This window comes from Benincasa hispida, chromosome 9 (genome assembly GCF_027475165.1).
Source record: "Benincasa hispida cultivar pf3 chromosome 9, pf3_genome.v1.1, whole genome shotgun sequence".
NCBI classification, from domain to species: domain Eukaryota; kingdom Viridiplantae; phylum Streptophyta; class Magnoliopsida; order Cucurbitales; family Cucurbitaceae; genus Benincasa; species Benincasa hispida.
Window position 1 is genome coordinate 33,411,838 of NC_143486.1, and position 21,105 is coordinate 33,432,942.

General features: G+C 36.0%; 1 protein-coding gene across 4 annotated transcripts in view; it reads left to right on the plus strand.

The window, feature by feature from the left end:
* Positions 1–2,247: 2,247 nt before the first annotated feature.
* The window catches only part of HAF01 (HAC13 protein (HAC13)), a 44,369-nt gene continuing 25,511 nt past the window's right edge, over positions 2,248–21,105 (plus strand). Inside the window, exons 1-11 of one of the 4 annotated variants that reach the window (XM_039043440.2) lie at positions 2,248–2,580; positions 2,818–2,881; positions 3,792–3,895; positions 4,217–4,279; positions 4,472–4,517; positions 8,562–8,813; positions 16,262–16,383; positions 16,789–16,957; positions 17,177–18,284; positions 19,230–19,432; positions 19,594–19,831. In XM_039043440.2, coding sequence (XP_038899368.2) covers positions 2,836–2,881; positions 3,792–3,895; positions 4,217–4,279; positions 4,472–4,517; positions 8,562–8,813; positions 16,262–16,383; positions 16,789–16,957; positions 17,177–18,284; positions 19,230–19,432; positions 19,594–19,831 — 2,351 coding nt within the window. In that variant the 5' untranslated portion in view covers positions 2,248–2,580; positions 2,818–2,835. The remainder of the gene's footprint in view (positions 2,581–2,817; positions 2,882–3,791; positions 3,896–4,216; positions 4,280–4,471; positions 4,518–8,561; positions 8,814–16,261; positions 16,384–16,788; positions 16,958–17,176; positions 18,285–19,229; positions 19,433–19,593; positions 19,832–21,105) is intronic. The other 3 variants (XM_090317839.1, XM_090317838.1, XM_090317840.1) reach the window with 3 other exon arrangements.

The following is a 21,105-nucleotide window of genomic DNA, read 5'->3' on the forward strand; positions in this document are numbered from 1 at the left end:
CAAGTCCCTTCAGTTATGGTTTTTGAACCAAATCCACGGTTTGGTTTGGTTACAACCATTTTTAAAAATTATTTTTTAATCTTTTGCTTAGTTGCTTGCTGTCCCAACCAAAAACAAGTTCAACGTTTTTTTTTTTTTTTTTTTTTTCTTTTTAAAAAAAATCAGCCTTAATAGGAAGAAAAACGTTAAAGATATTAGCAAGAAAGGATTGGAAGTGAAATGTTAAAAAAATTAACCAAAAAAAATACCTCTGTTGTGTTAAAAAAATGACGGTGGACTGGAGATAAGGAGAGTATACTCTCGAAGTGCAGGTGGACCAGAATAAGTAGATGGTGGAGATGGCGACTGGCGGTGGCATGGAGATGGTGACTGGCGGTGACTGAAGGTGGCGTGGAGGTCTGAAGGTGGAGATTGAGAAAATGGTGTGCGACTGCGTGAAGAGTGAGACTGAAGGGATTTAGCTTTCGGATTTTATTTTTTCAAGTCTATTCGAAAACCATTTTGTTTTTTATTTTTTATTTGAAAATTAAGTCTATATCATCTATATTTCGTATCATGATGCATCTTTTTTAAGTATGATGATTGAATTCTTACCTAAATTCCAAATTTCAAAAACAATTTTTGAAAGCTACTGCTTTTAGTTATCAAAATTTGGCTACTGCTTTTAGTTATCAAAATTTGGCTACTGCTTTTAGTTATCAAAATTTGACTTGGTTTTTTAAATCATTGGTAAAAAGTAGATAATAAAAGAATAAATTTGAAAGTAAAAGTAGTGTTCATAGACTTGATTTTCAAAACAAAAACTAAAAACAAAATGGTTATCAAATGATGCCTTAAATTTTGTATTATTTTACTTTTGACATTAGGTTGAGCATAATATCTGGGCTTTGAATGGAATATATATATATATATATATATATAATCACTTCAATTCGGTTCGGTTCGATTACATATTTATTTTGAACTCTTGAACTAAGAACCGAATTGAAGTGTGCGGTTTTTTCCGTCAGTGAATCGAAGGTCTCATAAATTTAAAAAAATCGTAGGAAACGTTCCGTATAGTTGTCAATTTTGTCCAATTTTTACACACCCCTATTGACTATGTTATCTTCGAGACAAATTTCTGTCTTCGTAGGCCTCTATTTGAGGAGATGTTATTAATGAAAGTTTCGGGTATTTTTTAAGTTGTTGTTAAGAATAGTTATTTTGTTAGGTTTGTTTCAAAGCTTTAAGTCCCATTTGATTGTTATAAATACCTTGTGCATTGAAAAAATAATTCTCAATGAGAAATATCATTCCCTTCTTCATGAATCATTTATGTGGTCACTTTTTCGATTTTACCACGACTCATTCTAGTGAACTTTATCATAGGTCCAAAATTGCCGATTACAAATCAATTTTGTTTTCTACCATATTCTACTTTGTTGTCTAGTTGTTTTTTTTTTTTTTTAATTCATGATAAAACATAGATTATTATAGCTATATTTATTATATATTAATGAAATGAAACTAAACTATACTCTCCCCAACTTTCTCTTCTAACAAAGAATTAAAACGATTGGTCTCCGTAAAAACAATAATTTATCTTCATATTTTAAAATTTTTAACAATTTGATAGCTATCATATAAAATTTCATCAAAATCAAGTGTATAGTTTTATAAGGTGATGATTTAATTTTTGTAGTTTATAAATAAAATACTTGGTCCTCAATAAAATTATTGATCTACTAAATAAGAAATCTCATTAAATTTTGATAATAATTTTTAGAGTAATTATAATTCGTAACATTTTTAGAGATAATCACGTGTATAACATCATTTTAAAAAATTACAAATATAAGCGATATATTCTATCGTTAATAAACTATTACAAGTGATATGGTCTATTACTAGTAGACTCCTACTAACAATGTGGTTTATCACCATAGAGTATTTAAATTTTGTTATATTTGTAATTTTTTTACATTACATTATATCTTTCGTTTAATGACTAAATTTGTAAGTATTTCTAAGTTTTAACTTAAAGATAGTAATACTAATAGATTCTATTCTCATATCTCCCTTTTTATGCTAAAAAAAAAAGATTAAACATTTCAAATTTTTAAATACAAAAACTATAAATTGATGCATACTCAAGTTGAGTTTTTGAATATATATATGCCAAAGTTGGTGGAATAAATGCTTACAAATTTAAAATTACAAGACCAAATTCTTATTTGATAAAACTTAAAATGTTGGGACAAAATTGCCTATTAACAACAACAACAAAAAAAAAAAAAAAAAAAAAAAAAAAAAAAAAAAAAAAAAAAGAAAAAAAAGAAAAAGAAAAAGAAAAAGAAAAATTCTCCCCCTTCGTTCCCCGGCACCCGATTTCTATAATTCTCCGATATCTTCCTTCCGTTTTTTTCTGTTCTCTCCCCAGTCTTCCTCTCCGCCGCAGTCGCAATCGCTCGCCGGCAAGCCCCTACTCCCATTCTCTCAATTATCTCCTTCTCTGCTGCAACCTCCGCCGCCACGCCACCGCCTTCTGCTGCAGCTCCCTTCATATCTCCGTCGCTTGCCGCCAGGGTCCGATTTACGGTTCTTGCCCATCTCCGACATTAATTTCTCTTTACATACTTGCGCCTAGACTAGGTGTAATGGATTCGAGACCTATCATTATCTTACTTTAAAAACAATTTTCTTTTTCTTCGTCATTGGGACGAGGTCGTCAATTCATGAAGATTATAATTACATGCTCATATATATATATACATATATATTTTAAGCAAGCATAGCATAGCATAGTAATTATGGTCCCTTTTTTTTCCCTGTTAGAAGAGGAGTGGGCATTAGATGGGCGGCGAAACATATGGTGATTCCCCAGACGAAAGGGATGAAGGTAAGCCAGTTGATTTAAACTAGTTTCAGGCTCTTTATTTGGATGGATTTGTTATCTTTTCATGTTAGGAAGTTTACAGTTTGAAACATCTTTTCTTTCTTGTTATTCTCTTCATCTTTGGCATGAGTGAGGTTGGTGGAGCAAACTCAAATCATGAGTTTTCACTAATGTCAAATATGGCATTCTATACATTTGTTCAAAAACATCTGGTATACGATGCCTGGGGTGTCTTATTTATAGGCTTATAGGAAGTCAAATTATAATACAACGAACTTATAGTGAACGACTTCCTTAATTCTAATATGCCCAGCAATTACAAAAATTTATATTGACTGATACCAAGTAATTAGTATCTCATAGTAATAAAATTAGACACGAGTTACCTACTTCAGACTCCTCCCCTCTACCCCAACAGAAGTACTCATACTGGAGTAGAAACCAATATTCATCCCAATGGTAGCATTTAACAGAGGTGAGAGATTGATTGCATTTGAAGTGTGTAGATCTTGTGTTTGTTCAATCACATGGCATTAGGTCTCACTTCTTAAGAATTTGACATGGTTCAACCCAATGTAGGATGTCAGTCAATGTAGGTTGTGTGGCAATGAAGGATGTCTGGGAATTTCTAGAATACACAATGTAGGAGCATGTGGAACTTCCACATGTTTTGTATATCACTCCTACATTAAATGCTGTGGATCTATGAGTAAACACCAAATCGGTTTTATAATCCATGTAACTCATGGGCATGTTATTTTTGGATGCCCTTTTCTGACGAAGTATAGATTCTTATGGTGCTTGTTGTTTAGAGTTTTCTTTTGATCATAATCCTTGGTGCATATCGTTTTGGGATCCAATGTGGGAAACACCTTCAAACACTTGATATATTCTTATGATATTTTGACTGCAGATGATGATGACTATGAGGATGCTAATGGTGGCAATCGATTCTTGGGGTTTATGTTCGGGAATGTGGATAATTCTGGTGATCTTGATGCCGATTATCTTGATGAGGTAATATTATTGCTCCTTGTGGCATATTTGTAAAATTAGATCTGTTATAGGCAATGTGCCTGGAATATGTAAGCTATGAACTCATTCTATTAGAAGATTGTCGTACTGAAATACTGGTTTTGGCACCATAGATTTTGCAAATAGACTTGTTATCTTCCGCATATAAGCTGTTGCAGTATGCAAAGTCTGGAGAAAGCCTTAACTTGTTACATTTATAATGGACAGTTCTTTAAATAATTTGACCTTTCATCCTATTTGTCTGACACTCAATTTCTGGTCATATTATATTATGGATATTGAGGATACAATCTTGTGTTTTAGGATGCTAAGGAACATCTGGCTGCACTGGCTGATAAGTTGGGTCCAACTTTGACAGATATTGATGTAAGAAGCTTTTAAGACTCTGAATATTATCTAGTTTTATTTGTTTTTGGGGTTTTGTATGTAGCTTCCTGTGTTTGCATACCTGTCTTGTTTCTCTTTAATAACATATGACTACTGTGTCTTTCCGAGTTTGATAGGTTCTTATTGTTCTACCATTTTTTTTTGAGGCCTGAATTTTTTCAATCTTTTCAGTTGTCAACGAAATCACCAAAAATACGATCAGATGCTGTTGAACCAGGTGAAGTTGTATTCATGGAAAAAATTACTTAGTAGTCTTCTGAGTTTTTGTTTTTTTAATGTTTGATACCTTAAATCTTCAAATGCACTTTCACAATGCTTACTAAAAATATCTTGTGAACAGTGCATTTTCTAAGCTTAGCAACGAAAGCAACTTAATATAGAGATATATTTTTAAAAACGGAAATGAGACTTTTCATTGAAATACTAAAATGTGTCTAATGCTCAAAGTACGATATATGAAACAAAAGGAAGATTAACAACAAATGAAAGTACAAGCTTAAGAAGAAATAACGGCATTCCAATTTAAACTAATATCTTGAATAGAGTAATCAACAAATGATTTGGAAAGAGAGCACCATGAAGAAGCTTTGACTTGAGCAATCTCATAATGATCAAACCAAGGAAGGGACTTGTCTTGAAAAATATGTTGGTTCTTTTCAAACCAAATTTATGAGAGAACCACTTTGACTCCATTCACTACAAAAGGTGAGGAATAGCTTTTAATGAAGGCCCCTCAAAAATCTGAAATACATTCTCCTTGAATTCATTGCACCACGCCCACTGCAAATTAAATAGAGAGAATAACTTCCTTAAATTTTTTTTTGAGATAACTACACTCAAAGAATAAATGCTGGCAGTCTTCCCCATTTTTCATGCACATAGGGCAAATTGAGGGGAATAATGAGTGGCCTGGGAGCTTTTTTTAAAGGCACTTTGAGCAATTAAGATCTCCAAAAATCACAAGCCAAATTATGATGCTAACTCTTCTTGGACAACTTAATTTCCACAAAGCTTTGTACAGGTTTGAATCCATGGGAGAGGTGGCAGCTAGATGCTTGAGCAAAGATTTACAGAAAATTGACCTCAAGCTTCCAACTTCCAACTTCTTGTATCTTGCCTTTCCACTACCTTTTGACCCTCTAAGGCTGCCTATAAATTCTGAAAATCTGACATCTCTTCATGTCTTCATCCTTCAGCAACCTTCTAAAATTGATAGACCAGAAGAAATTGTTTTCCCAATAATAAAAAATTGTCCCATTGGCAATTGAGGCAATATGGGCTAACGTTGGGAGAAAGAGCACAATGAAGATGAATTCAGCCATATGTCTTTCCAAAAAGATATTCTTGTGCCACAACCAAGTTTGAAGGAAACAAACTTTTCAACTTGCAACCATGCTCGAGATATATTAATCCAAGGACTTCTGAGGCTCCTACCAACTTTACCGGATGTGTGCTAATTATGAGAACCACGTCCATGAATGCTCTTCACCACCTTACACCATATCACATCTTCTTCGTGAATATATCTCCAACCACACTTTGCTAACAAGTATAGATTTCTGTTTTTTAAGTCATCAAAGCGAAGAACCCCGTGATGTAAGTGCTTTGAAACAACATCCCACTTAACCAAGTGGATTTTATTGCCACTTACCCCTTCCAAGAGATATTTCCCATAATTTTCTCAATTTCCTCAATTACCTTCATGGGCATAGCAAAAGAGGACATATAATATATTGGGAGATTAGATAATACTGCCTTGTTCAAGGTTTAATCTTCCTCCCGAGATAAATTAAATCTCTTTCATCTATTGAATTTCTTTTTAATTTTATCAATGATTGGCTGCCAAAAAGACATCTTTCTTGGATATCCTCCAAGAGGGAGACCAAGATACAAAAACGACTCCTCCTTGCAATTCAATTGAGAAGCCGTGGCCAGCAGCCTATTTTCTTTAATATTCACTCCACATGATGCAGATTTTTATCCACATGGTGCTTGCAATTCAGAGGAAGAGATTTGATGACCTTGGCTAAGATTTTCATCACCTTTTTCAGACAGAGGACAGTTAGCCGATTGACAAGTCCAAAGACTCATTATTCACTCCTATTGATAAGGAGACTTCAGCATCCAATTTCAATAATTGAAGCTTGTGATATTTCATTCGGTTGAGCAATGGTCTCATAATCCTGACAAAGGTTGATAATCTTAGAATCTTGAATTCTGTGGACCACATCGGGGTGCTTCATTGTTTTTGTCAACTTTAAAGAGCTCTAGAGTTCTCCTTTCAGTGATATTCCTTTGTTTCGGCTGGTTTTTCTTGTTCGTTTAAGGCTGGTTGGCTTGGTTTTTGAGAAGGTTTCTTCTTTGGCAGATTGCAAACCAATCCTTTTATGATCTCTTTATCAAGCCTCTTCCGCTCTCAAAGCTCCATGTCCCTCAAGCTTCAATTTTGTTTCTCTGTCTTCAACAGTCAGCAGTCTCGTTTGAAAACTTTTGTTCAAATGGGTGATTTTTTTTTTGTTATTTCTTAGGGTTGGTCCCTCTTTTCTTTTGATCTTGTTCTTGTTGTGGTGAAATTTCCATTGTATTCTCATTTTTACTCATGTTTCTTTGTACTTTGAGCATTAGACTCATTTCATTATTTCAATGAAAAAGTCTAGTTTCCTTTTGAAAAAACATGGTGCAGATTTTTCCCAATTGACTTTTTGGCCTGAGCACCAGTCAAAAAGCTCAATGGTTCTTCTAAGTGAATTCAACATACAATCATCATCTTTACAGAACAACAATGTATCATCAGCATATTGGAGAATGGATATATGCACCTACCAGGCTACCCTTTCCAACTATGAATTCTTTAAATGCCACTTTCTTGTGGATCAGGCCGACTAGAGAGCTCAATAATTCACTAACTATAAGGAAAAGGAAAGGAGGAAGGGGGATCTCCTTGCCTAATTCCTCTAAAAGCCTTGATTCTTCCTCTTGGTCTTCCATCAATATAAACTGAAAATTTCGGGTTTCTTACACAGCCATTGATCCATTGGATCCATTTGGCATTGAATCCTTTTAGTATTAACACATTTTCCAGAAAATCTCAAACAACTCTGCCAAAGGCCTTTTCTAAATCCAGCTTCAGTATCCAACATTTTTTCTTTTTAACTCTATATTCCTACACAACTTCATTTGCTATAAGGACGGGATCTAGTATTTGCCTTCCACTAATAAAGGCACATTGAGTGGGATCATTATTAGTCCAGGTGCTTTAGCTATTGTACTAACCAATGACTTCTAATTTTTTCGAGTATTAGGGCTTTCTTACTTAATCTTGGGAGGATGTTCATTTTATTTTTTTAGAAATTGGAATTAGGACAATCATTTTAAGTGTTATTTTAGTGGATATTTATTGTTAGAGGTTGATATACTAATGAGGCATGATAGGTATAGTTATGTAGTAGGTTCGTTGATGGTATACTTAAATGTAGTAATTTCCTTGATACTCCAGTATCCATGAAACGTGCCACCTTTCTCTTTCAGTAATAGCCTTACTTTTTTCCAAAGCACAAATGAGACTCCATTTCTTTTTTTATTTATATCAGAATCATGGTTTATTATACATCTAATTTATTTATTTATTATTAATTTTTTAATAAATTTACTGAGAAACAAAATTTATTAATGTATGAATTTAAAAAAGAGGGACAAAAGCCCAAGCCAAAGGAGTTTCAAAAGATTTGTTCAATCAGTCAAAAGTGAAGAGGAACTATAAGAGTTAAAAGAGTGCATTTACACCAAGAAAGAGCTAAAGGGAAATTTGTTTAAAAAAGCTGTCAAAGGATCTTCCCTTCACGATGAAAAGCTGATGATTTTGTTTTATCCATTTAGTCCACAAGAAAGCCCAAAGGTGCATCCATATAACTTTCTTCCCTTCAGTGAATGGGTGGCTATTAAGTCTTTGAGAACTTCTTCCCCGAAAGCAATCAGAATAAAATTGGGTTACAGAACTATTAAATCCTCTCTTTTAGCTTTTCAAGCATTAAAGAAAAGTTATGTTTTTTTGTTAAAAAAACATAAAACCTTAATGAGTAGAACAAAAGGGGAAATAAAAGTCTCAGCTCACACTAGACACGTCCATAGGGTGTACCATTCAAGCATATAGGTTTATATTATGTTGGTGTCAATGTTAAGTACATAATTCATCTGTCCACTGGCATCGTCATCTGACTCTCTTTGACTGGGCTGGTGGGCTTGCTGGGATTTGTATTCTCAGATTATGATGCGAAGGCTGAAGATGCAATTGACTATGAAGATATTGATGAAGAGTATGACGGTCCAGAGATTGAAGCCCCTGGAGAGGAAGACCACTTATTGCCAAAAAGGGAATATTTTTCTGCTGAAGTTTCTTTGGCTACGCTGGAGCCTACAGCTTCTGTATTTGATGATGAAGATTATGATGAGGATTTTGAAAAGGTGCCTGATGTTGTAAATGGCAATGCTGAAGCTCAAAACATCCATGCATCAGGTTTTTGTCATTATTCTCTATATTATTACTGCTATAATTTCACCTGCTAGGCTGCTACTAAATAAGCATCCCATGTAGCTAGAAGTTCTCTTGTTGTGTTTGTTTCGGATGACATGATAGAGTTTGCAGGATATTTTCATTTTTCTTATATTGCTGAATAGATTTTGATTTGTAATCAATAGTTTTACTTTTACATTCATCGTGTTTGATACTTTGTCTTTTTGCTGGTTAGAGTTTTTCTGTACATTCCTCATTTACTTATTTTTACAAGATTGGATTATAAGTTGTAAAAACTAGATCTTTGTTTACACTTTAAGATGCCTGTATTTACTCTTCTATTTTATTTATTTATATTTTAATTTCTGTCTTAAACATGGGAATAAAATGGCTTGTCAGTGAGCTTTTCTGAAAAATAGTCAATTTTTTTTTGAAAAAGAAACAGCTTTTATTAATCAATAAAATTAGTACAAGAGATGAGTACTTTGATAATAAAGGTGAATACAAAGAATCAAGCAAGAAACCAAAGGATCAATAGGTGCACCTAGGCATTTCAACTAGGTTGACACCCTCATAGTACCCTCATCATATCCAACATAGAGAAAAAGCCATCAAAGGCTAATAAAAGAGCAGTCTAATGAGACAATACAAGGAAAATCTTTGCAAACGGACGATGTAAAGAACTAAGCTACAATGATCTAAATTACATCAAAGAAGTTAAGACAGTTAAGCATACTAATGAAAGAGAGGCTGCTGTCTCTATCGCCGGGGCTTCGGTTAGTCTTCCATTTGAAAGAAAGGCTGCCAATTTAACCTTATGTCTTGCAAGGAATAGGCTTCAAAGCAATTAGAAAGGGAGCACCAAAGAGAGGCATTGAGTTTTGCCACCTCAAAGCGAGCAAACCAAGGAGTTTCCTTCCCATTGAACACTTTTTGATTTCTTTCAAACCAGATTTCAACCAACACTAGAATAATGAAGTTGGTTTTACGTTTCGTTTCTTGAATAACTAGTAGTAATGGTGTTATAGCATTTGCAGTAGATTTTTATGGTTGCATGATTTTGGTTGATGTGCCATAAGCTTCCAAATCATTCTAGTACCGTTCTTTAGGGCTTTAGAGATCCATGTTTAGCAGATTAGTGTTATGAAATTTTGATAAGGTCTCAACAATAAGCATTTGAAAATGTTGCATAGTATGTGATAACTTCAAGGTGCCATATTAGCCACTATTTTTTTGTCGGGTGCCATATAAGCTTCTTTTGGGATGCATGTTTTAAATACATAACTTCTAGTCTTGGAGAAGTCGCATGAACAACTCCTCTTGGAAGATATGTTTATTTTCTCGGGGGAGGACTCACCCTTATTCGGATAGTTTTGGTTGGAACTGTAACTTGCTTTCTTTGTTTAGGGTTCATGTTTTGGTTAGTAAAATCTGAGAAGATGAAGGAGAAACTTCTCATTCTATGAAGCGGGAGATAGTGACAAATAGTTGAACTTGGTGGTCTAGGCATCGATAATCTAAAATTGTGTAGTGAGGCCTTATTGGCCATATGGTTTTGGCGTTTTTCTAAGGAAACTAATAACTTGTGGCGTAAGGTTATTGTAAGTACAATTCCCATTCGTTTGAATGAACTTCAGGTTGAGGTTCGTGAGACACTTCTTGAAATCCTTGAAAAGTGATAAAAGGGGTTTCTGCTTCTCTCTTAGTTTGTTTGGTCTTTTTTGGGTGATGGGTTGCAAACGTAGTTTAAGGCGGACAATTGGTTGTGGCATAAACCCTTTTGTTCCTTGTGGCATAAACCCTTTTGTTCCCTGTTTCTTCGTTTATAACATTTATCTTCTATGAGTCATTTGGTAGCCTCTATTTGAACATCCTAGTGGGAGTTTCACCTTTCTCAATCTTGGGTTTGTCTTTTTTCTATGTTTGGGGATTTTCCTATTACTGGGAGACGGGGCATTTGTCTTTAGGGCCCCGATCCTTCAACTCAGTTCACTTGTAGTTCCTCTTTTTGCTGTTTTATAGGTACTTACCTAGTTGGCTTGATGTTCCCTTGATTTGGATGATTAAAATTCTCAAGAAGGTCAAATTTTGTGTGGCAGGGCCTCCACGATTATTTTCTATAAAGAATAAAAAAACAAGGAAACATAACTTTTCATTGATAAAATGATAAGAGATTAATACTCAAGGATACAATAACTATTGAAAATACAGGGAGAAAAATCCACGATAGATAAATTTTATTAATTTGTGTTACACTTACACGACACTCCAGACTCAGATATAAATAGACCCAAAAACCCTAAAGCAATAGACACATTGTAAAAAGACAAAAATGCCCTTAGGGCAAATACACCATATTTCAACACTCCCCCTCAAGTTTGGGCGTAGATATCAATAAGACCCAACTTGCTAACACAAGTATCAAAGTTCTGTCTTGGTAATCCTTTTGGTGAGAACATCAACAATCTGTTGGCTTGAAGGGATATAGGGAATACAAATATTGCCACTGTCCAGTTTTTCTTTGATAAAGTGCCTGTCAATCTCCACATGTTTGGTTCTATCGTGTTGCACTGGATTGTTGGCAATACTGATGGCAGCCTTATGATCACAGTAAAGTTTCATGGGACCATGACTGTCCTGATGAAGATCAGACAGAACCTTCTTCAACCATATTTCTTCACATATTCCTAGACTCATAGCCCTGTACTCTGCTTCAGTGCTACTACTAGCAACAACTCCTTGTTTCTTACTCTACTAGGTAACCAAATTTCCCCACACAAAAGTACAGTACCCTGAAGTGGATTTTTTATCTATAACAGAACCTGCCCAATCTGAGTTAGTGTAAGCCTCAATGTATCTTTTGTCATGTTTCTTGAACATTAAGCCTTTTCTCGGAGTAGACTTCAAATACCTCAGAATCCGAGTGACAGCTTCCATGTATCTCTCATAAGGAGCCTGCATAAACTGACTAACCATACTAACAACATATGATATATCGGGTCTGGTATGAGACAGGTAAATCAATTTCCCTACCAGACGTTGATACCTTTCTTTATTTACAGGAACCCCTTCAACAAAATCTCCCAGCTTGCTATTGACTTCAATAGGAGTATCAGCAGGTTTACACCTAGTCATTCCTATTTCTCTTAACAAGTCCAGAGTATATTTCTGTTGAGAGACGAATATTCCTTCTTTCGATCTCGCTACCTCCATCCTAAGAAAATATCTCAAACTGCCAAGGTCTTTGATCTCAAATTCATCTTCATTTTAATTTGACAATCTTTGCTATATCGTCGCTTAACAAAACGATATCTTCGAGTAGACAATCAGAACAACTACCTTCCCTGATGCCGATCCTTTAGTGAACAAGGTATGATTAGAATGCCCTTGAACAAACCCTTAGGACTTAACAAAGGTAGTAAATCTATTGAACTAAGTCCTCGGAGACTGCTTTAATCCGTATAGGGATTTCTTCAGTCTGCTGACTCGATTATCAAAATGGGCTTCAAAACCTGGAGGAGGGCTCATATAAACCTCTTCTTCTAACTTACCATTCAGAAATGCATGTAAGAGCCAATCTCTGTTAACAATAACTGTGAGGAGAACTCGAATCATGTTTAGCTTTGCCACTAGAGAGAAGGTTTTTGAGTAATCAACCCCATATGTCTGAGTAAACCCTCTCGCAACCAGTCTGGCCTTGTATCTATCAATAGTCCCATAAGACTTATACTTAATAGTGAACACTCACTTGCACCCGACGGTTTTATGACCTTTAGGAAGTGCAACTAGATCCCAAGTTTTATTTGTTTCAAGCGCTCTCATCTCTTCCATAACAGCAGCTCTCCACTTGGGAAGGCCTTATGCACATTGGTCGGTATCATCACAGTATCCAGGTTGGTAGTGAAAGCCTTAAACTCCAAAGAAAAGTTACTGTAAGACAAGAAACTGTCAATAGAATGCTTGGTACACGATTTAGTTCCTTTCCGTAGGGCTTGGCATATCAAGAGTAGCATCATAGTCACCAGGTTTTTTAATTGCTCATTAGTACAAGAACGGTGACGAGGCCCATGCTCTTCCTTCTGTTGCAAGTTTTTAGTCTCCTAAGTACCTCCTGGTAGCTTATTGATCCACAGTCTCGACCTCGTCTGAAATCATCTCATTAACCACATCACCCTCAACACACTCATTTTTACTTTCAGACACACCATCAGAACAGGTACCTTGAGCTGGTGCCTGTTTCGATTCTTGGACAATTTCCGGTGTAGCAACAAGGGGAATTATTTCCTTTCTAAGATTCTTCCTGTAGTATGTTATCCAAGGCACCTGTTGCATAGGATGGACAAGATCATTTGTATCTGGGATAGGCTCAGAAAGGAGGTCTATAGGAATAGAATATGTGGATGAGTTAGCCTCTTCTCTAGTGGTCGCCTCCTGAAGAGGACTAACCGGAAAAAAAGGTTTATCCTCGAGGAATGTGATGTCCATAGTGACAAAGTACTTCCTGGAGGATGGGTGAAAACACTTATAACCCCGTTGATGAAGAGGATGGCCGACAAACACGCACTTTTAAGCACGAGGAGCGAACTTAGTTGGTGAGACCGTGGTTATGAACAAAAGCGATACACCCAGACACCCAGAGGGGAACATACGGAAAAAGATGCGTGGAGAAGAAAGATTCTTTAAAACACTCAAGGGATGTTTGGAATTAAGAACACGGGAGGGCATTCGATTGATTAGGTGAGTTGCAGTGAGTACAACATCCCCCCATAGATACGAGAGTAGAGACACAAAAATCATAAGAGATCGAGCAACCTCAATAAGATGGCAATTTTTCCGTTCAGCTACCCCATTTCAATTTTGATGGACGATGCCTTTCGAAGTCAAAAACTCACGAAGGGTGTGATTAGCAAACTCCTATCCATTGTCACTCCAAAGAATGACAATTTTAACATTAAACTGGGTTTCGATGATAGTGTAAAATTGTTGAAAAATAGACGTCACTTCTGAATTATCAGTGAGAAGAAACACCCATGTAAGACGGGTGTGATCATCAATAAAGGTGACAAACCAGTGCTTGCCGGATAAGGTAATGACGTTCAAAGGACCCCAAACACTACTATGTTTTGCACGTATACAGATATCACAAGACAAAGAAGAAACATCCACATTACAAAATAAATGGGGAAACAAGTACTTCGTATATTGAAAGCTTGAATGTCCAAGTCGAAAGTGACATAACAAATAATCCTTTTTAGAAACAGTAAATGACGATAGCTGTTTCCGCAACGTATACAAATGTGAAACGTTTTGCCTTTTTGAATACAACTATTGGACCGTATCCCAAATATCCGAGCAGTAGTTGAATAGAGCAGGGGCTTTCCGATCTGAGGTTCCATGCTGTTAATCAGTATTGAACGGAGGAGAGAGTCCTCTCCCTTCCAGGAGAGGGTCCCCAGGGTTTGGTCTCGGTATCTTACCAGTCAGATATCCGAACTTATGTCGCCCTTCGAGAACCATTTTAACGGATTGAGACTAGGAGAAATAATTCTGGCCATTTAGTTTCTCTTCTATGGTTATCCCTGCAGAATTCCCCACAAAACCAGACAAAATACTCGCGGTAGGTAAATTAGAGAAAGCTGTTACCGGATTTTCCGAATACAACGGAAGGCCAGAAGACATGTCTGAACTAGAATTTGTCTGAAGATTCGTCGTGGTCCCAAAGACCGCCCCAAGCATTGCAATCTGTTGCTGAAGACTTGCTAACTATTGTTGGATTCCAACGGAATCGCCATAACCAATTGACCCATGCTGAGGGGGAATACATGGTGTCGGCATGGGATGCTTCTGCCCACATGAACCCGAAAACGAAGCCTCAACTGTGGGAAGGGCAAAATGGAGTTGTGGCTGGGCTGGAGGGACTGATTGCGGCGAGGCTGGAAAAGAAGAAGATGGCACCGAAACTAGAAACCCACTGGAGGATGCGGTTGAGGCAAGATCACCCAGTGCGGCTGGGATGCTTGAAGTCAGGAGGCACCCGAACGGTTGAGCAACGCTGGACCCGATCGGCTGGAAGGTGGTTGGGGACCCGATCGGTTGCAGGAACGACACGGTTGGAGAAGCTCCTAGCTGGGTGGCTGCGTCTGGGTGGGTTCCGACCTGCTGAAGCTCAGGCGGCGCGGCCTGGCTGATTTCGATCAGCTGCTGTGTCTACACGGGCTGAGGATACGGGGTTAAAAAAGGGTTTTGGGGAGACAAACCAGGGGCGGTGAAAAGTTGAGAATGGTTGATGGAGATCAGAGCCGGCTAGGGTTGGAGTTGACGGTGGATGGAGAAGAGTAAGACAGAAGTCAGAGGGAACTTGACAATGTAGTTAGGTGGGAGAGGGGGAGAGAGGGGGTTATGGAGAATGGAGCACCTTGAAGAGATGATCAAGGGTGGTGATGGAAGGTCAAGGACAGATGATCGGAGTTGGCTATGAACGGAGAAGTTGGAGGGTGGAAGACAAAACAGTTTGGGTGGGGGAGAGATCATTGCAGGGAGAGAATGTCTCGAGTGTTTGCCTCAGTTGGACTTTGTCTCCATGGTGGAGTTATCGCTATCAATTGCCTTATTAGGCAATTGTCCAGAGTTTTTAAATTGCTTCCTTTTTCTGTTTTTCCCCCCCTCTAGAGTTTTGACTTCTAGGGTCTGTATAGCTCATGTGCCTGTCTGGGATTAGGGAAATTTCTTTGGCTTTCTGATTTTTCTGCAGTTTTATGGAGCCTTTTGCTGGAGAGGAACAAAATAATAGTTCTTGGGAAGAGGTTATATCCTTTGCTAGGTTCTATGCGTCTCTTTGGATTTCCATGTACAAGAATTTCTGTAGGCCTTACTTTCCTAGATTGGAGCCATTTTTATTAAACTTTGGCCCCCTTTTGTGTGTTGTTTTACTTATATCATATATGTTGTTGTACTTTTTCACAAATGGAAAAAGAAAAATTATGGAGACTTGCATTTTGTCTACTCTTGCTCTCATAGTTACAGAATTCAACTCAGAAATCCTCATTATGTTTTTTCTCCAAATTGTTATATTTTGTGTTTACCGTTGAAGTCAGACGATAGGTTTTGTTCTCTTCTATCTTGCAATTATTCTTTCTATTTTTAGCGAGTCTATAAGTGACACCATACTGTTGAGAGTGCAATTCAGGAGCAACTAATAAAGAAGCACAATTCAATGTCAACAGGCTTTCATTGTGGACACATGTTAGATTTGTCTCCTAGTTGATTATAATGACAACTTCTGTAGTCAACTCTGTGAGTCGTTTATCAGATGATAGCAACCCCTTTAATTATGTTTGGGAAAAGAACTATCTGTGATTGATATCTGACCAATTTTTCTTTCTTTTCTTTGATTCCTTCTTGGCCAACGGTAAATAAGTGATATTTGACCGATTTTACAATGATTCTTCCAGATGAGCAAGGCGAATGCCTTGAGATTGTTTCCGAAGGAGAAAAATCTTTTGCAGTTGATGATCTACAATCTGCTCCCCTCGATAATGAAGTTATAACTAGTGATGCAGAAGGTTTGCTCGAGGTTGGTTAACGATTTTACTTTCGCATTTCGGATATTTTGCTAAAGGTCAAATTTGTTCCTCATAGTTCTTAATGTTATTGGATCTTGCTATGTTATTCTTCTTCTTTTATTATATTATTTTGACGGTCTTATCCAAAAAAAATATTGTTTCGACGAGAAATCTAATTTATTGATTTTTTTTGGTTACGTTCAAATTTTGTTTCATAACCTGATGTACATTGTGACAGAGAACAGTGGTACCTAAGAAAATCTAAATTGTTCAACCAGTTAGTTTGTTCTTTATGCAACATTATCTTTCTAGTTGTAATGTTAACTTTTAGTCATAGGGTAACCAGTTGGTTTAGGTTTTGCATTGATACCGTCATGTCTGAAGCATCATTACAGTTCTTGTCTGATTGTTAACAGGGGACGCCTGAAGTACAGAAGCGGCTACAGGATGAGAAGTCTCATACTCCCTTACCTGTATTGTGCATGGAGAATGGGATGGCAATCTTACAATTTTCTGAAATTTTTGGTGTTCATGATAGTTTGAATAAAAAGGAGAAGAGAGACTCTAGATATAGTACTCGTAGAGGTGCATGTCCCACAAACCTTATCTGCGGCTCTCTATTTCAAGTTCTTTTTTATCTCGTCTCAAAGTGGCATGATTGTTTTCATTAACTACTATAAATCTGTAATTGTTTCGAACACAATCAGTAGCTATATCACTGACAGTCTAGCAACCAACTGTTTTTCTGGATTAATTTGAGCTTATGGCTTTTTATATCTTGTTCTTTCTCCGTCATCTTTTCAGATAAGTATAGGTCTGCAGATGTATCTGATATTGTTGAAGAGGATGAAGAGGCATTTTTACATGGCTTCAGTCGAGGTGTATCATATGTGAAACCAGCGTATGTTGTTAAAGATGATACTACTATGTTTGATGTGGATGATCCAGAATATACAAAATTTGGTGTTGTGCAAGGGGTCGATGTAATGGCTTCAAGAGTGGACTGGCGACAAAAAGACCATTGTTGTGGTGCAGAACCCATGAAACAAATTGTTGCAGAAAATGTTACCATTGGATCAAATTCGTTATTGTTTAAAAAATTTTACCCTCTAGATCATCAAAATTGGGAAGAGAGAATTTTGTGGGACAATTCTCCGGTCTCAAGTAAGAACGCTTCTGGGAGTTGTGAGGCATCTGGATCCGATATTGAAGCTTCATCTAATAGTGACGTGGAACCACAAGTTTCCATTCAGATTGTTCGATCAGAAGACCGTATTGGTCCAAATGGTGAGGGACAGAGTCTTTACCATCATGGTTTTCAGTTATTGGAGCCTTTTGGCTCTAGAAAAATTTCAGGAACAGAAGAGTCTGTATCACCAGAAATGATTTATCATCCTCAGATGTTGAGATTAGAATCCTGGAAGGATGTGGACGATTCTTGCCAATCAGATGGTATAAAGGAAAGTATTTCAGATGAGCATCAAAGTTATGCTGTCAGATCCTTCAGCAAATTTTCCCCAAAGAACAGAAGAATGCTGGAAGGTTCTTGGTTAGACAAAGTACTATGGGAAACAGATGAACCTATTGAAAAACCAAAGTTTATATTTGATCTTGAAGATGAACACATGCTTTTTGAAATTTCAGATGAAAATGAATCGAAGTACATTCAGTTTCATTCTGGAGCTATGATTTTAACACGGTCATCAATGTCAATCAATGGAAATTCTTTTGAGATATCCGGAAGTGGAGGTCAAGGTGGCTGGCGAGTTGTTTCTAATGACAAACACTACTCCAATAGAAAAGCATCTCAGCAACTGAAATCAAATTCTAAAAAACGTTCTGTTCATGGTATCAAAGTTTTCCATTCAAAACCCGCAATGATGTTACAGACAATGAAGCTGAAGTTGAGCAAGTAAGACTAGTTTATTTATTTATTTATTTTTATAACAGGCCTACTAATATAGGCTTCAACTAACCTCATGAGACAATTACTTGGCCTTCAACATTTAGTATTAGAAGACTTTGTAGCGTATTTTGTATCTTAAGTAGGTAGCCACTATATATATATATTGATGAAAAACATTCAATCATAATTACGTTGATATTGTGAAATTACAAAAGGGCAACATGCCAAAGGGATTACATGTTGCTCTTCATATGTAAGTGCCGTAAGATTATTAAGAATACATCCGTATGGTTACATGGATCAGCTTCTGACCTAGAATGTGTTGTATGTCCCAACGCTTTCTTGGGAGTCGATGTCTATTACAGCTATTACCTTGACACCAAAGAAGAGATTCTCATAAATCACAATTGTTTGTTCCTGACTTCAAGAAGAGAAATCACTCTTAATTATTTAATGAAAAATATTGAAAGAGGGAAAAGGTTGATTTTGAAGAAAAAAAATGTCTTTATGTATCCAGTCTAGATATCAGCTCTAATTAGGATCAACTATTTTTTTGATATTATTTACATCTTTGGAAGACATTGAGCTCCGCTTGATTGCTTATAGCTTGCAATACATTAGTTTTTCTGCAATGATGGACGCCATTTGATTGATTTGTTATTTTTGCCATTAGTATTGCTTATGGGTATTATATGGATATAAAACCAAGAAAAAGCTATATGATAAAGAGGAAGAATGGCTTATGAATATTATATGGATATAAAACCAAGAAAAGGTTATATGTTAAAGAGGAAGAATGCTCAAGAACAGATGGATTGGAAAGTATCATACAACCACAACAAAATTTGATCAATGAGTATCCATATACCTTTTTCATTGTTTTCTTTTGGATGATAGCTATATTTTATCAAAAGCAATTTCCTAATGTGTTTTTGTCTACCTTTTTTGCAGCAAAGAGCTAGCTAATTTTCATCGCCCTAAAGCTTTATGGTATCCACATGATAATGAGGTGACTGTCAGAGAACTACAGAAGTTACCTACCCAAGGACAAATGAAGATTATTATGAAGAGTTTAGGAGGCAAAGGCAGTAAACATATTGTTGATCCTGAGGAGACTGTTTCGTCAATCATGGCCAAAGCTTCCAAGAAGCTAGGTTATCAAAATTTTTTTTTTTGGGTATTTTTCGCTAGTTTATCCCTTGTACGATTTGTGTAATGTACGTGCTGTGCTGTATGATCACATGTTTTCTTTCCTTCTTATTACTAAATTATGTCATGTGACTCATAACCTTTTTTTTCTTTCCATCCTGGCTAGATATGAAGCCCTCTGAAAATATCAAATTATTTTATTCTGGAAAGGAGCTTGAAAGAGAAAAGTCTTTGGCTGCCCAAAATGTGAAACCAAATTCCTTACTTCATCTTGTTCGTTCGAAAATATATATAATGCCAAGGGCACAAAATTTGCGTGGTGAAAATAGATCTGTGAGATCTCCTGGAGCATTCAAAAAGAAATCTGATCTTTCTGTGAAAGACGGACACGTTTTTCTGATGGAGTAAGTGAATGTGGTTTCTCTTGTAGAATATTGATGCTTTAAATCTTGTGTTCATTTTGGGGCTCTTCTATGTTGATTGTTGCCTCATTTGTCAAGTTAATTCTGCTTCAGTGTCTTGCTCATATGCGAAGTTTGTGCTGCATTGGTTAACAGTTGGCTTTATTTTTTGATTGTTCTCATTGTTTTAGATGAACAAGTCCTTTGCATGCTATAGCCCAATTGTCCATTCTGTAAAAATTTGCTAGTATATCCTCTGAATTAAGAGAATGAAAAAGGAAACGTCTTCTAAAATTTGAAAATCCCAAACAGTCCATTGAATTGAACATTAAACGTCACTTATGTTCTGATGGTTGCTTATGCTTTCAAATATAAGTACTGTCCGCATTTGACATTCATTCATTTATTATATTTGTTCATTATTTGTTATTATAATGTTCATATGCACTTATACTATTGTATAGAAAAAATGTGAATCAAGGTATTTTGGTAGTTCATCTTATTGGTACGGAGTAAAATTTGATTATAAAACATGAAAATCTACATAATGGGAAAGACTCACTATGATCTTGTCTGCAATTTTATAAATCAAATCTCAAGCAAGGTAGGAAAATGTCTATTTTAAATAGTTTTAAATTCCTAGAACATTGATTTCAATAAAATAGTCTTCACTTATAGAAGAATTGATTGCATTGGAGACCCTTTACAATAGAAGAAATTAAGTGCTGGGTTTAATAACCAATTGGCATTTCATCTATCAATATGAGAAGTTGTTTCTTGCTATTAAAAAAACAAACACCTGGCTTTTATTTTTCATATTTAAAAACAAAGCCTTTTCTTTAATCTTTTTTTTTTTTTTTTTTTTTAACTTTTAAGTTATGAATGTATGGCTAAAGTGGACAATATCATACTAATGTGGAGATGTGTGTTGTAGTATATATATATGTATATTAGTATGTATATCTGCCCTTTATTGTAAGTGTACATTCCTAGTTTAGGGTTTCTTTGTATGCCTATATATCTGTAACTCTAATCTAAATAACAAAGTATTTTTCCACTATTGAGCACATGCTATCCCTTTTTTTAAGAAAAAACGACTGAGTACATGGTACCAAAGTAGGTCATGTGTTCAAACCCTTGTGATGTCAATTCCTTCCCGATTAAAATTGATTTCTACTTGTTGGGTCTTCTACGAATTTTTAAAATCACAAGTGAGGAGAGAGTGTTAATGTGTTATATAATTATATTTACCATAACCCATCAGCTTAAGCATTTGG